Source organism: Camelina sativa, chromosome 2 (assembly GCF_000633955.1).
Source record: "Camelina sativa cultivar DH55 chromosome 2, Cs, whole genome shotgun sequence".
Lineage (NCBI taxonomy): Eukaryota > Viridiplantae > Streptophyta > Magnoliopsida > Brassicales > Brassicaceae > Camelina > Camelina sativa.
The window spans coordinates 8934584-8951707 of NC_025686.1; the positions used below are offsets into that span (position 1 = coordinate 8934584).

Here is a 17124-nt window from a genome sequence, read left to right on the forward strand (position 1 = left end):
ATAGTTCAAATAAATTATAACTATTAATAAACACTAGAGGTAACTTATTTCAGAATTGTTCATATATATACCACAAGATTTATCCGTGAGATATATCAATAAAGACATTAATGCAATTCATAATTGGGATTTTATTTTTGATATTTTAAAAAGATTCAATTATGATTATTTCCTGTGGAAATGAAATTCAAATAAACATATTTTCTAAAAATGTCGGAGCTAAAAAATGATCTACACATTTTTCTTTAATTTAATAAACATAAATCTCTAATAAAATTGAGAATTTGTTAGAAATGCATTTTTGAGATAATCTTTTTCAAAAATACCTATTTTAAAAATATTTTCATTTTTGCTCACTTTTATAAAATTATAATATAATTTATAGAATTTTTTTTAGGTTTGAGTTCTCTATTTTACATTTATGATATAGTTTTATGGGGATAGAATTTAGTATTTGGGATTTAAGGTTTATAATTTAATCATTTTGTATATTAAAATGGATATTTTTAAAAATAAACAATATGAAAATAAAAATAAAAAATATGAAATGATATTTATGAAAAGTAACCTAAAAATGAGTATTTTTAAAAATGTCCCAGTATTTTTTTTTATAGACAAAACAAATTCATTAGAATCTCTGGATTTTTATAAAAAAAGAGAAAAAATCTCTAGTAATTTATGTAATCCAATGGGACATTAATTAAAATTTGTTGACAAAAATAGATAAGATTCATTTTCATTACATCTCTTATTCGACGCCCAAAACCAAAGTCATTAGTCAATGTCTCTTCACTCGCGAAAAAATAAAAAAAAAGTATAATAAAGTTACAAAACTATAGCCACCTGTCCTAATCCTAGATGTTAAAGATTTGCCACGTCATACATTGTCTCTCTCGGTTCTCAAATCGCGTTTTCTCATCATCAGACAATAAAAATGTAAAAAAAAATAAAAAAAAATAAAAAACCAAAACTTTTAGAAGAACAGAGCAAAAAAAAAAATTAGATTTTTTTTTTTGTTTGTTGTTGTCAATTTCAATGGTGTCTCGGCTTCGTCTTGTGCTAGAGTACTTCTTCTAGTCTCTCTTTTGTTTACTCACAAGATTTTTTTCTTTTTATTTCTCAAGACGGATTTGGTTGGTGTTCTTTTTAGGGCTGTCTTGGGTTCGAGACGACGTGAGAAGATGGCGAGTACTAGTGGTGGTGGTGGTGGTGGTGGTAGTGGTGGTGGTGGGACGAAGATGAGAGGTTTCTCTGTAAACCCTAAAGATTATAAACTTATGGAAGAAGTTGGATATGGTGCTAGTGCTGTTGTTCGTCGTGCTATTTATATCCCCACTAATCAAGTTGTTGCTATCAAATGTTTGGATCTCGATCGCTGCAATAGCAATCTGGTTTGTTCTTCTTTAATTTGATTCTTAGTTTCTTGTTTTTGAGTTTAGCTTCAGCTTCGAATTTGAATTTGAATTTGAGGGAGATTTGTTTTTGTTGTGTGTTTGCAATCATAAAAATTGAAACTTTTGAGTCGTTGTAGGAATAAAGTTCTCATCTTTGTTGATGGGTGATGACCAATTTGTTTATTAGTCTTAGTGAATCTTATCCTTATGCTATATATGCGGCGGGTGTACTTATTGTATAGATCATCTTCCCATTTTGTGTGTTTTGAGAATCATGTGTTTAAAATCATAAAAATTGAAACTTTGATTCGTTGTAGCAATAAAGTTCTCATCTTTGTTGATGGGTTATGACCAATTTGTTTATTTAGTCTTAGTGAATCTTATTCTTATGCTATATATGCGGGTACTTAATTGTAGATCATCTTCTCATTTTGTGTTTTGGGGTTTTGGTTGGTTTTGTCATTTTTGATCAAATGGGAGAGTTATTTAGATCTCTATCTCTCTTTCCCTTTTCGAAAAGTCATGTTTTGTTTTGGTTGTTTGTAGGATGATATAAGGAGGGAGGCTCAGACTATGACTTTGATTGACCATCCGAATGTTATAAAGTCGTTTTGTTCGTTTTCTGTTGAGCATTATCTCTGGGTGGTCATGCCATTTATGGCTCAGGGTTCGTGTTTGCATCTTATGAAGGCGGCGTATCCTGATGGATTTGAAGAGGCGGCTATATGTTCTATGCTGAAAGAAACACTTAAAGCTCTTGATTATCTTCATAGACAAGGGCATATCCATCGAGATGTTAAGGTCAGTTTTTTTTAATTTTGTTTCACTTTTGAACTTTATATGCCCCAATTATGATCCATGACATGTATTCAAAACTTTCTTTTGTATTTTGTGTATTAGGCTGGAAACATACTTCTTGATAACACTGGGGAGATTAAGCTAGGTGATTTTGGTGTTTCTGCATGCTTATTTGACAATGGTGATAGGCAACGTGCAAGAAACACATTTGTTGGTACTCCGTGCTGGTTGGTTATTGTAGTTTTCTTCATTTCGGTCTTCTAAAGCTTCACAATTTTCTCTCTACTTGACGGTTGACATGTCATATCTTGTTTCATATTTTAGGATGGCACCAGAAGTCTTGCAGCCAGGAAGTGGATACAATTCAAAGTGAGTTTACGCTCTAATATCATGTGCTAACTAATATACTCTTACTTCTCTGCATGGTCCTTGTTATATGTAGCAGTTAGTTCAGTTTGGTATGTGTTATCCAACTTCTTAGAATCGAGTGCTGCTGTTTTTAGCTGATCTAGATAGTGTTGTGATTGTTTCAGCCCCACAGCTGTTTGAAAGTTACTATCAGTTTATGCTTCGATACTATTTATATGCATGGTCCTTCTTAAATATGCTCTACTTATCTGCAGTGGTATATGTGTCATCCAACTTCTCAAAATCGAGTGCCGCTGATTAGTTGATCTATATAGTGTTGTGATTGTTTATACCCCACAGCTGTTTAGAAGTTACCATCATTTTATGATTTGATATCGAGGGCCAGCTACTTCTCTGCATGGTCCTTGTTAATATAGGAGTGAGTGCAATTTGGTAGATGTGTCATCCAACTTCTCAAAATCGAGTGCCGCAGATTTTAGTTGGTTTAGATAGTGTTGTGATTGTTTCAGTCCCACAGCTGTTTATAATTTACTATTGGGTATTTTCTATGTCAAATGATATTGAAAATCTTTAGGAACTGTTTGCATCAAAGAAATGCAATAACAGCTATTGGTTGGTTTGGTTTGATGTATCCTCCTTACAGGGCTGATATCTGGTCTTTTGGAATAACGGCGCTGGAGTTGGCTCACGGTCATGCACCTTTCTCAAAATATCCCCCTATGAAGGTATTCATTTATTTCCTTATGTGTATTGAGAAAAGATCTAATTCCTTTTTTCCTCGTAACAGGTACTCTTAATGACTATTCAAAACGCACCCCCTGGCCTTGATTATGACCGTGATAAGAAGTTTTCAAAGGTACGCTGCTTCTTCCTAGGTAAATATTCTTATTTGATTACTTTCCATTTCAAGGATTGTTCTAACTAGAAGACGTCCAGCTGTGCCCAGTCCTTTAAAGAGTTGGTAGCACTGTGTCTAGTGAAAGATCAAACAAAAAGGCCAACTGCTGAAAAGTTGTTGAAACACTCATTTTTCAAGAATGCAAAACCTCCAGAGATTTGTGTGAAGAAACTATTTGCCGATTTACCACCTCTTTGGACTCGCGTAAAAGCTCTTCAGGTTTGCCATACTTTTTTCTCTTCATCGATCTTGCAGCACTCGTCCTGTTCTTCTTTTAGTGATAGAGTCATTTCACAACAGGCCAAGGACGCTGCACAGATTGCTTTGAAAGGAATGGCCTCTGCTGACCAGGATGCCATATCTCAGGTGACAAACACACAACACAAGTTTGATATTATTACTTAAAACTCGACTTGCAGAATGCTTATAAAAATGTTATTTTTCATATCAGAGTGAATACCAAAGAGGAGTAAGTGCTTGGAACTTCAATATCGAAGATTTGAAAGAACAAGCATCCTTGGTAAGATATGCTTTGATGGTATCTCTTAAATGATGCCGTTTGTGAAACCATTGGCTTCCGTCAAATAATCCGTTCTTACGTTTTTCTTTTTCCTTTTTTTGATGTGCAATAGCTAGATGATGACGACATTCTAACAGAGAGTAGGGAAGAAGATGAATCTTTTGGCGAACAGTTGCATAATAAGGCTAGTAATTTGCAAAGAAATTTTTAGAGAAAACATCTTATAACTCTTCACTCTCTTGGTATCTGGTGGTTTGAACTTAACTGGGAAACACATTGCAGGTGAATGACAGAGGGCAAGTATCTGGTAATCAACTGCTATCCGAAAACATGAATGGGAAGGAAAAAGGTCCAGATACTGAGGTGGTAGAACCTATCCGTGAAGAGAAATCCACTCTGAATTCAACTGCTACTTCTGTGGAACAAGCGGCACCAAGTTCAGAACAAGACGTTCCACAGGCCAAGGGTAAGCCAGTGAGACGCCAGACTCATAGTGGGCCACTTTCATCCGGTAACGTGGTAATCACCTCAGACTCAGAGAAAGGTCCTAGTTATGAAAGGTTCGAACATTAGCTAATTGTTGTTTTAGAGATAATTGTATTACAGTATCCTACACTTCAGATCTCCTTCTCCTTTCTTTCGCAACTTTATAATGCTCCAACATGATTTTTTGCTATCTGCTAGGTCTGATAGTGAACGGCTGCTAAAGCCATCAGTTCGGAGGGCTCCAAGCTTCAGTGGTCCTCTGAATCTTCCAAATCGTGCTTCAGCAAACAGTTTTTCAGCTCCTATCAAATCTTCTGGAGGTTAGGAAATACAATTTTTGATCTTCATGCTGCTTAGTAATTTCTGTTGCTTCTACTGCAGTTGACTTATTGTGTTTGTCCATCTTGTATAGGATTCCGTGATTCCATAGATGACAAGTCGAAGGCTAATGTGGTTCAAATCAAAGGAAGATTTTCAGTAACATCAGAGAACTTGGATCTTGCAAGGGTGTGTTTATCTTTTCCTGCTATTCACATTCTTCGCGAGTTTGTTTTAGTCTCTGCGTTTTAATATAGAGTGAGTAGTGATGATTAATTCGTACTCTTTTAATCTACAGGGATCCCCGTTGAGGAAATCTGCTAGTGTTGGGAGTTGGTTACTTGATTCTAAAATGGTATGTTTGCTACCAGAAAGAGTTCTTTTAATCAGGAAAATTTATGTCGTCTTATCATAACAATATTTTATTTTTCCGTTAACAGCCAACAGGTATGCCTATCAAGGAATCAAGTACTCATCATGCGTCCTCAGTCATTATGCCCCATCTTCAAAATTTGTTCCACCAAAATTCAATACAGCAGGTGAGAAGAAAAATATATGACCATTATCACATTGAGACATATGTTTGAAACTTGATTGTATGGTTTCCTCAAGTTATGTATTGTCTTAATGGAACTCTTTATCTTCAGGATCAAATTATGAATCTACTTAATACCTTACAACAAGCTGCTGAAGCAACAGATGGTAAGATATATACGTCTTACCTCTTTGTCTGTTATAACGATGAACTTTTTGGCGACAGTTAGATCAATTCTCATCCTTGTTATAGGTTCTCAAAATGGAAAGTTGCCGCCTTTGCCTCGAGGATCTGACAGCAACGGAACCGTAAGTAGATTTATCAAACATTGTTCTATGAATCAATGTTAATGCTTCACATAGACCTATTATGCGATCTCAAAATCATGTCCTTCACATTGTTTGTCTTTGGCTTGGGATCACAGGTTGTTGAACTTACAGCTTCTGAGAGAGAGAGGTTACTATTTAGCAAGATAACCGAGCTTCGAGTTAGGTTGTTCCTCTTCTTCAAGCTATCAAATATTTCTTAGTAGAGAGATCAATGTGGTATAGTCTTTACTAATTGCGTCTTAAACTCGATTTCTGTAGGATGAAAGAGTTAACGGAAGAACTTGAAGAAGAAAAATCAAAACAGATCCAAGTAAGTTACCGCACTTTGATCTCATGAAACAAATTTGCAACTGAAACATTCTGAATCATACTCATTCCAAACACCTCTTGTGTTTATTATCTACAGCTGCAGCAGAAATTGAAATTAGTCACCGGTCGTGACAAATTGTAATCGGGGACCAGAACAGCTTACTTCACAGAAGCTTTTAGGAGAAGGGAAGAGTATATGTTGTACACTAAGAAACCCGGAGAACTCTCTTATCATGAAAGCAAAAAGGACAGATTTGGTTCTGTTCTGTATGTGCAGAAGCAGACATCATGGGCCATTTGTTTCTGAACAGAAGAAGTGTGGGAAACAAAACATATAGAGAGAATAAATAGAGAAGAAAGCTCTTGGTCGTGGAAAAAATTGTATTTGTTTATTTGATCTAAAATTTTAAAACTTACAGTTTAAGTTAAGATTGTTGACTAATATAGACTTCTCAACCTTTTTTTGTGGATTGTAAATGAAACTTGATTTGGTGTATTTGTATTATATTCCACCAAGATTCTTTACTAAGAATTAGTTTGCCCCTTTGTTACAAAGATATGTTTCATACTCTACAGAGATTTATTACATGGAAACAATCTAACATGGAATCAAAGCTACACAATCTTAACTTTCACCTATGATCCTTTAGCTAAATCCAGAGTTGTTAAGCCTTCAAGAATCAGCTCGCTTCTGGTTCCAGGTACCTTCTTCTTAGACCGTTTCCACCGCAAGAAAAACACAACAATTATAACCGAACGATTATAACCGAACGGTCCGAACCTACACTAGCCGAGAAGTACCACACTGTATCTGGACATATAACCGACATTGAAACCAAGTAAGGAACATACACAATGGCACTGCTATCCATAGAAACCACCATACATAGCCTTCACCAGCTGGTAACAAACAAAACGCCATGAAGATTGCTCCAACGAAAGCCATACTATTCACACCCCGAAGAACATAGAAATATTTATGACTCATCACAACAGTACCAACAGTCTTTTTATTTTCTTCTGCTGCATATTCTTGGTATACACCTCCTGGTGGCTGCAAAGCTGTTTGATAAGCAGCGCCGGTGTAAACATTGCAAAAATTGTTATGGTCCCTGTTCAATTTTAGAAAAATGGGCCTTAATTACATATAAATTTTTTTTGAAAATATTTTGGGCCTTAAAATACATTACTTTTTATGCTAATTTAAAGTGGTCTCAGTGCAAATGCACATGTTGCACTCCCCTATCGCCGGCACTGTTGATAAGTAGCTGTGATTATCAGTGCAACTATCACTAGAAGCACGCTGCGTGTTCCTTCCGAGGTCTGGTTCCACATCCTATACCGCGCTGTCTTCCTGAACAAATGCTTTGTATTAGATGAGTGTATATAGTTTGTATACTTGTACATATTATAGATGGTTAAGGACTCTGGAATGTCCGGTTTATAGGCTAAATTAATTGTATAAACCCGGTTTGTCCCGGTTTAATAATCACGTTCAACATAAGAACGTTGTAACAGCACTTTCTTCATTAAATGAGAAATGTTTGTTAGAAAACTTGATTTTCTCATTTAATGAAGAAAGTGTTGTTAGAACGTTCTTGTGTTGAACGTGATTATTAAACCGGGACAAACCGGGTCTATACAATTAATTTAGTCTATAAACCGGACATTCCAGAGTCCTTAACCATTTATAATATGTACAAGTATACAAACTATATACACTCATCTAATACTCTGTGAAACTAATTGGAGACCTTGAGATTTCCGACACTTTCTTCGATTTGTCTCCGCTCTTACCTCCCCATTTCCGGATTATGTTTTCGATGTTAAACCTATCCTGTTATGGATGTTTTGGTTAACTGTAGAACATTTTACCAAGAGCTTTACTGATTTGAATCTGTTCTGATATGCTGCTATGTGTAAGGCTGTGTTACCGTCTTGATCACGTTTGTTTAAAAACTGCATCTCTAGTGATTCAGCTTCTGTTTGTCGCAGTCTCTGGACACATCCCAAGAGTAGCTCTTTGTATCTATTGTTTGAAACCGCTATATGTAGAGCGGTTTCAACATACACGTTCGCATCTCTAATGCAACTAGGACAAGCTAAGAGGAACTCTGTCATAAGATCAGTCTCTCCTCTTCTCACTACTTGATGAAACGGTGTCGTACCTTATATTCAAAATCAAACTATTTCAACCTTTTCATAGTAACAGAAGATCAAATAATTTCGAGAAATCAAAACACATTAAACTATATATATATATATATATATATATATATATATATGTATTACCTTCTCTTTCTTGAAGGCGAACAAGGTCAGGATCAACCTTTAGTAAACTTAGAACCAGCCGTGTTTGACTTTCCACTAGAGCAAGGTGCAATGGACTTAACCCATATGTGTTAAGTTTTCTAGCAAAAGACGGCTTAAGATTCATCAGCTCCATGGCAAAAGCAAGGTTCCCAGAAGCAGAAGCTACATGGAGAGGAGTGTTTTTGAAAGGTACTGCAAGAATGTATGGATTTTCATGGATATGAGCATACAATTCATCTATGCTTCCGATTTGGGTGGCTACGATCAATCTTGGATCCATTATGTCAAATAACAAGAATAAACAACTCTTTTCCTTCAAGAAAGAGAAACTTAAACATTAATTATATAATCTATGGCATCGTTTGAACAAGTATTTGATGTTGACTTGACCCATCATTTGTTTGATGGAATGGATTTGAATTTGATTTGACTTTGGCTAAAGCCAATAGATGAAAAATCATAAGAGAAGAGAGTACCAAAGTATTCCTAAGGAAACTACAATATTAAGTACACATAACTTGATCCTACTAACCCCACACAGTTTGACAATCAGAATTCATATATTGCCCTCAAATCTCTAAATGTTTTTCTCTCCTCCTAATCTTTGACAGATCCCATAAACCGAACTACAATTGTCATGTCAAACTACAATACACCTCATAATACAACGAAAATAAACAAACTCCATTTTTTTTTTTTGTATTTTCTTTAAAAATTTTGTAGCTTTTCAACTCTTCATTAGGAAAATTTAGTTATATATTAAAACAACTTAATTGGTATTAAAAAAACATACAATACAAAAATATTGGATTTTCTTTTTCTATTTTAACAGAGTTTGTGAATTTGTTGTTTAAGTTTCCCAGAATTTGTTTAGGTGTACTTAAGTTTGTTCACGAATGTTACCAGTAGATGTTTAGACATAGGAGGAGGGTTTCTCGTCGCAGAAAGGGTAAGAAAAAGGGCGGCCGATCTCCGTGCAATCAGGATTTTTTTGGATCTTGAAAACGCTTAGATTCCCAGAGATTGTAGTAGGCGCTTTGTTTTCCCGATTCTTCGTTATCTCCGGTTTAATGCCGGTCGAACGGCTACTACAAAATCATTTTTAAGTTACTAATTATTAAATTAGGAACTAAATTTAATATATTTTTTAAAATTCATGATTCAAATAACATATAAAATCATTTTAACACAAATTTCGGTTGATAAATAAACCGATCCATAAACCTCAACACAACTCAAATACAAGAGGGAAGGTCCAATCCTTTCAACAGCTTCTGAAAAAGTCTCTCTCGTTAAATAGTTACCACTGGAAATTAAAATAAAAATAAAAAATAGTTAACACAAAAATCAAATATTAAGCCAATCAGCCACTTTTTTTTCTTTCTTTAATTAGGATAAGTGACATTACCACGTCAATTTTTTTTTCATTATGCATTAACAAAATCTGTTTATCAATGAGTTTTTGAGCTTGTAGAGTTTACTACCTATGACTACACCGTGATTTCTCCTCACTAATGTTTCTGAACGATTTTCGATCATTTTTAAGAACTCGTTTAAGCAATTGAGCAAGACACTTCTTAGATTTTCTATGATGGTATACCACCATTTTTAAACATGAAACAACAATATATAGGATAAAGTATTATCCAATAAATTGTTTATTTTTGTGTTCATCTTAAATTATAACTATAATAATGGTTCGTTTTATTCACGATATATACATTCCAAAGAATAGCACACTAAATATTTCCAAAACCATGTGCTTCTCTCTCTCGATATGAAAAGTTGTGTTGAAGGATTTTGGACGACCTACTACTTCTGTGACGATGAAGATGTAAGATATTTGCTGCAAAAGCCAAAGAAATATTTACTAATTGGTGGCTTTTTTTTTTTTACATCATCTCTTCATTAACCAAAATACTATTGCATAATGTATTCATCCACATTATTTTTAACTGATGCTAGCATCTATATTTAAAATTTTGAAGTACATTTTGTGTTTGATCCTTCTAGTTATGCTTATTTAAAATTTTATTTTCAACATTAATCCTTAGAAAATTTCACAAAAATTCAGTATGTAAAATATGGTAAATTGACCAAATCAATAAAGGTTATTCTCATAAAATCGAAAATATCTACAAGTTTTCTAAAACCGCTATAAATTTCTCTACCAAATCAATAAGGTTCCTAAAATCAACAAAATGTCATAAAATTTCACAAAAATTCAATATGTAAAATATGGTAAATTGACCAAATCAATTAAGGCTATTCTCATAAAATCTAAAATATCTACAAGTTTTCTAAAATCAACAAAATGTCATAAAAATGCAAATGATTTTTGTTTTTTAAACTCTCTACCATCTATACTATTAATTGGGGAGTACACTTAGGGATAAAAAAAAAACATATCATATATCCATGTTGCCAAATAGACCCATTTGCCTACATAATTAAAAAAAAAATTAAACTTCCCTAAAACAATGGTAACAATTATTAAAGAAATAAGTAATTAACTTTTTGTATAATTGGTTATAGATTTCGTATCTATTTTTTGATATGGATATAAAACATAAATAATTAATTTCGAATATATTAAGTTTTCCAAATATTTTTTTAAATTAAATATTAAACATGTATAGTTTTCTAAATGAAATTAAAGCCAACAAGATTACAAAATGAAATTTAAAATTATTATAATAAAGGGGCATTCTCAAAAATGTCCCTTTTTCCATACCCTTTTTTAAAATACCCCTTCATGTTGACCATTTTTAAAACTACCCCTCTTTATATACAAAATGACCAAATTACCCTTTTTTGAGTGACAGCAAAAATGTACAAGCATCAAAATCAAAAATATTTTCCCGCCAAAAAAATTTCCCGCCAAAATCGAAAATTTTTCCCGCCAAAAATATTGAAATTTATACCTTTTAAAAACATTGTAAACGCTTTTAAAAAACTTTTAAAAGTGTTTAAAAGGTTTTTAAAAAGTTTTTAAACACATTGTAAACGCTTTTAAAAACCTTGTAAATGCTTTTAAAAAGCTTGTAAATGCTTTTAAAAGGTTTTTAAACACCTTATAAACGCTTTTAAAAGCATTTACAAGGTGTTTAAAAACCTTTTAAAAATCTTATAAAAACTTTTACAAGGTTTTTAAAATCATTGTAAAAGCGTTTACAAGGTGTTTAAAAACCTTTTAAAAATCTTTTTAAAAACTATTTGAAAACCTTTTAAAAACCTTTTAAAAACCTTTTAAAAATCTTGTAAAAGCGTTTACAATTTGTTTAAAAAACCTTTTAAAAAATCTTGTAAAAGCCTTTACAAGGTGTTTATAAGGTAGAAACCTTATAAAACCTTTTAAAAACCTTGTAAATTTTTTTTGGCGGGAAATTTTTTTGTCGAAATTTTTTCAAAAAATTTTTTGGCGAGAAAATTTTTTCGAAAAATTTTTGGCGGGAAAATATGTCGGAAATTTTTTGGCGGGAAAATTTTGTTTTTCTTTTTATTGAATAAAATAATTTTCATCTAAGGGTAAAATGGTCATTAAAAATTAAAAGAGGGCAAAAATAAAAATGGCCAAAAAAGAGGGTATTTTTGAAAAGGAGTATATCAAAAGGGGCGTTTTTAACAAATTCTCTATAATAAAAACGAAATTATTTCTATTAATAATTTCTTGAACTTATATAGTTATTAAAATTTTATAAAATAATAAGAGTTCTCCACAATTAATAACATACCAAAAATGTAACTTATTATTTAACAAGATTTCCATAAGAAATGAATCTAATTAATTTCAAATAGTATTTATGAAAATAACTTAACTTAAATTTAAATAGATGATTTATTTTAAGAAATATTGAAATAAAATCAGTAATCATTTACCAAATTCCTAAAATTTAGGGAACATATACAGTTATACACCACTAGCACTATTTTTGTATCTATTTGTTTCTGCAAAAATAAAATAAAAAGTGCCTCTGTATTGAGTATGCATAATATACCTCTTGCTAACATCTACTATATTATTTTTTTAGTTCGCCAATACTATGTTCTATGTCCAGTTTATGATTTATGATTCTTATGATTTGTTAAATTTATAATTTTCTGTCGCGTATATAAGCATATATAAATCAAGACCTTTTTTGAAAGCATACATTTTCTACCTAGAGATTGTATATAAGGGAAGATTGTGGTATAAATGGGTGTTCATCCAATTGACATAGCATCTGCAAAACAAGAAAATTACATTTGATTGCTTAAAAGAATTCCACATTTTTATATGAACCCGCTAAGTCACAAAATACTATATTAGTGTTTGTTTTCTTCAGTTTTTATATAGATTTATTTAAGAAACTTCTGTAGGAAATTCTTATTAGAGTATGTAGTTGAGCTTTGCATTAACATTAATTAACTTTTGAAACCAGCAAATACAGCAAGGGGTATGTATACATAATCTATATAAGTACAATTAATCTTCCATTACTATATTGTAATCAGTTGTATGTATTAAATTATATTATTTTCTTATTTCTCCAAATATATGATGTTAACAGTCTTTATTAAAATGACACAATAATTTGGGATGTATATGGAAAAAAAAACACACACACACACATGGCAGTAAAATTTTATAACATGAGCACCTTGAAATTTGTTTTTAAATCATGTTATCTTTAAAAAGTCTATTAAAATTTTCCTTGAAATTTGAGTGTTTGAGTGTTAATCTCAATACTTTTTAAATTTTTATAGACTTTTAAGTCATGGTTACCTAGAATCTCTAATGAAATATTCAAGGTAACGAGTATAAAAAATTCTAATCCAAATCTTAAAGTACTGATTAACACTCAAACACCCAAATATTCATAAACCAAAATGACAAAATTTTGGGTTAATGACGTTATACTATATAAATATGTTTACACATACTAAATAAATAATTTTAATTCTTGACGTGTTCTATTAAATATTAAAATATATTTAATTTTTTCAAATAAATCTTACTATTTTCAATTGAACTAGCATAAATTAAAAAAAAAACATAAAATATGTTCTATAACAGTTAAAAGTATTTAAAAAAACATAATCTAATATAGGTGAAACATATATAAAATAGTAAGAATAAAGAAGTCAATTAATTTCGTAATATTTTTATTAAAATATATGATATATAGATATACTATGAATTATATTTATGTTTATTTCATACGGAAGTTCAAGAATTTATGTTTTTGTCCGGTCTCCTCCCGTTTCAATCGGAAAAACAAATTTTTCCCATATCCGGATGTCCCATACTGGGAATGTTTTCTGTTATGCAACGAAAATTTGAGAACGGGTGTAAGACATAATAGGACTTGACAAAACAAAAAGAGAGTTACGGCATCATAAATATTTGTATATGTTTCAAACGGGTTTTCATCACTGTTAGCGGTTATATATCCAATTTGATAGTTCACAAATTTAATAGAATCTAGCCAAACATTTATTGGATTTAGTTTGTTACCAATCCAACCGTTATGTTGTTCCAAATTTTAAGATACTGGTGAAATCATTATTATTTTAAATTTTCAAACATTAATAAACAAAACCAAATATCAAACTAAAATCTCAATTAGTATAAGTTTGATTATATATACAAAATTAATTTTGTTTATAAACATAACCCCGCACGTACGGGTCCGAACCTAATCTCATTAAAAATTCGATTTTAAAAAATTCAAATTCTTACAAACAAACACAACATGTACAAACTAAATTATAAATAAATAAATAAATATAGGCCCGTTATACTATAACGGTAGGTTAAAATTTAATTATAAAATAAAACTTAGGATCATAGATTCATAATTCAAAATAGAAAGAGATTCCTTAGCTATCCTATCTGCCACTTTGTTTCCTTCCAGCGGTACAAACGCAAAATTCAATGCCTCAAAGCGTTCGAGTAATATCCTTATGTGCTGGATGATTAGAGCTGTTGGGAGTCTGATTTAAAGATCACTTTCGACTTCGGCCAAATTGAGAACTGCCGATCGGATGGCCTCTAACTCCACCTCTAGCACAGATTTAACCCTTAAAAGATCTCTCATACCCATCAAAAGAATACTTTTGTGTAGTTAAAGATGCTTTTGGATCTCTCTCTCTCTCTCTCTCTCTCTCTCTCTCTCTCTCTCTCTCTCTCTCTCTCTCTATAATTTGTTTTTCCAGATCTTATAATTCATCAAGAGGAACCAATGGAAGAAATGATAATGTTAGGTCAACTTTTACAGGGTTGCGCGGATATATTCAACGCAAGATGATTATCTTCTTTATGAATGTAGTAATTATCTACGTACTTGGTTAGTTAAGACACCCGTTGAGTCAGTAACTTTGCCTAATCCACTAAATTTGGACGAGTTCGAGTTGGAAGATGACACGCTCGAGAGGAATGTAACCCATGTTTTTGCTTTTCATATGTAACAAAAGCTTGAGAGATCTCAACATTTCATATTCTTTTCTTGTAAATCCTAGATTGGAATTCTTTTTTTTTTGTTATAACTGTAAATATCATTAGATGAGTAATGTATGTTGGATAATTCCAAGACTTGGAGACAAAGTAATCTCCTTCTAGAAGCTGCTAGAAGAGATAGAAAATAGGAAATACAAATAAGATCTAAATATTAGAAGTTTTGTAAGGTTTCCTTTTCCATATAGATTTAGGGGTTGCTAAGATCTATATAAATAATAGGTCACGGATAGATGTTCCATAAGACCTAAGAGAGAAAGAGATTTAGTTTTGAGAAGTTTCTAAATCAATAAAGAAAGTTGTTCTTTAATCTTTCAAGTTCATAGTTCTTTTGATTTGAATTGGTATCAGAGCCTAGGTTGAAATAAATGGGTATGGGCTTAATGATTAGTGTGGGAGAAGCCCCTCAATGTGACACGATAAGAAGGGTCCCTTGTGAATAATGAAGCACCGAGTTAATGGTGACAAGATTTCGCTGAAAGGGAGACCTAAGGTTTGTGGTCCTTGGTTAGAGGGGGAGTATTGTTGAGTACAAACCAACGTCCCACATCGGAAGATTAGAAAAGAAGTTTCTAATATATAAGTCAAGTCCAAACCTACTTAGTATGAGGCCTTTTGGGAAGGAGCCCAATAACAAATCCGTGCGGGCTTTGCCATCTTGGCCCAAAATGGGCAATATCATACTAATGGGACTTGACTTGGGTTTAGAAAACCCAATTGGTATCAGAGCTACATGGACTTGGCATGCTCGGCTGGTTCATATAAGTGTTGGTGTCATGAACAATATGGTGAGAAAAGATATGGTCGTAGGAATGCCACAAGTATTACGTGAGATGAACGTATGTGATGCATGTCTAGCCAGGAAACAAACACGACACACGTTCCCAATCAAAGCCACTTACCGTGCAACACAAGTGTTAGAATTGGTTCACTGAGATCTGTACGGACCAATATCACCACCAACACTGGCAAACAACCGATATGTGTTCGTTTTGATAGACGACTTCTCGAGATATATGTGGACAATGCTGTTAAAGGAGAAGAGTGAAGCGTTTGATCAGTTCAAAAGGTTTAAAGAGTTTGTGGAGAAGCAAACCGGCAAGGACATTAAAACCTTTCGCACCGATAGAGGAGGAGAGTTCACTTCTACTGAATTCAATCGATTTTGCGAAGAGATTGGAGTCTCTAGGCACTTAACCGCACCATATATGCCACAGCAAAATAGTGTTGTTGAGAGAAGAAATCAAACATTAATGGAGATGACAAGAAGCTTGCTTAAAGGAATGCAATTTCCAAATGATATGTGGGGAGAAGCCGTACGTCATTCAACCTATCTTATCAACCGAGTTCCAACAAAAGCATTACAAGGTCAAACACCATATGAGAGCTTATGGTCCAAGAAACCCAACACGAGCACTTAAGGGTTTTTGGATGTGTAGCTCACGTCAAGATCACCGGACCACACTTAAAGAAGCTAGATGATCGGTCAAGAAGTGTGATTAATCTCGGAACAGAACTGGGTTCCAAGGCATACCGTCTCTATGATCCGCTTACAAGGAAGATAACGGTAAGTAGAGACGTGATTTTTGATGAGAGAAAAGCTTGGGACTGGTCTCCTCAAAAGAAATTGATGAAGCACCAAGAATGTTCAAGCTCTCTCATGGAGGATTCATAGAAAATGGAGATGGATATGGGAATGATGAAGACAATGATTATCACGATCCAGAGCAAGACCCTATGAACCAAGATGAGGAAGAAGCAGAACACGGTGACAATGGTGTGAACCATGGAGCTGAAAACCAACAAGTGACAACTTGGAGACAAAGTAATCTCTTTCTAGAAGCTGCTAGAAGAGATAGAAAATAGGAAATACAAATAAGATCTAAATATTAGAAGTTTTGTAAGGTTTCCTTTTCCATATAGATTTAGGGGTTGCTAAGATCTATATAAATAAGATATCATGGAGAGATGTTCCATAAGACCTAAGAGAGAAAGAGATTCAGTTTTGAGAAGTTTCTAAATCAATAAAAAAAAGTTGTTCTTTAATCTTTTAAGTTCATAGTTCTTTTGATTTGAATGTAAAGTTTGGCTATTACAAGACAGCCTATGGCTTTTGACTCCTTAACCAAAAATATTTTTGGTTAGTAAACAACATATATTAACGTTCACTAATCACTATCTATCTTATCATACATTTTAAATTTTCTGTTTTGCTTTTGATGTTAATTAAGTGCATCCATCACTTGAACCAGGCTCTTTAGCCAACTCCTTCTTCCACACCACACACAATGCCAAGGAAGAGGAAGCCCTCTCATTAGGTCACTGTATTATCTCACAAGTAATAACTTTTCCATTGCTA

The 17124-nt window shown here is 32.9% G+C and overlaps 1 protein-coding gene and 1 pseudogene across 1 annotated transcript; one reads left to right on the plus strand and one right to left on the minus strand.

The window, feature by feature from the left end:
• LOC104720593 (serine/threonine-protein kinase BLUS1-like) lies at positions 965 to 6500 on the plus strand. The gene is made up of 21 exons (XM_010438481.2): positions 965 to 1064; positions 1151 to 1391; positions 1941 to 2195; positions 2295 to 2419; positions 2517 to 2561; positions 3205 to 3286; positions 3349 to 3417; positions 3508 to 3678; positions 3760 to 3825; positions 3911 to 3979; positions 4092 to 4163; positions 4262 to 4539; positions 4664 to 4785; positions 4878 to 4972; positions 5082 to 5138; positions 5224 to 5322; positions 5431 to 5485; positions 5571 to 5626; positions 5743 to 5810; positions 5906 to 5957; positions 6054 to 6500. The coding sequence occupies exons 1-21, from the start codon at positions 1036 to 1038 to the stop codon at positions 6096 to 6098; spliced, it is 2151 nt and encodes a 716-aa protein (XP_010436783.1). The 5' UTR covers positions 965 to 1035; the 3' UTR covers positions 6099 to 6500.
• LOC104720604 lies at positions 6539 to 8549 on the minus strand (annotated as a pseudogene).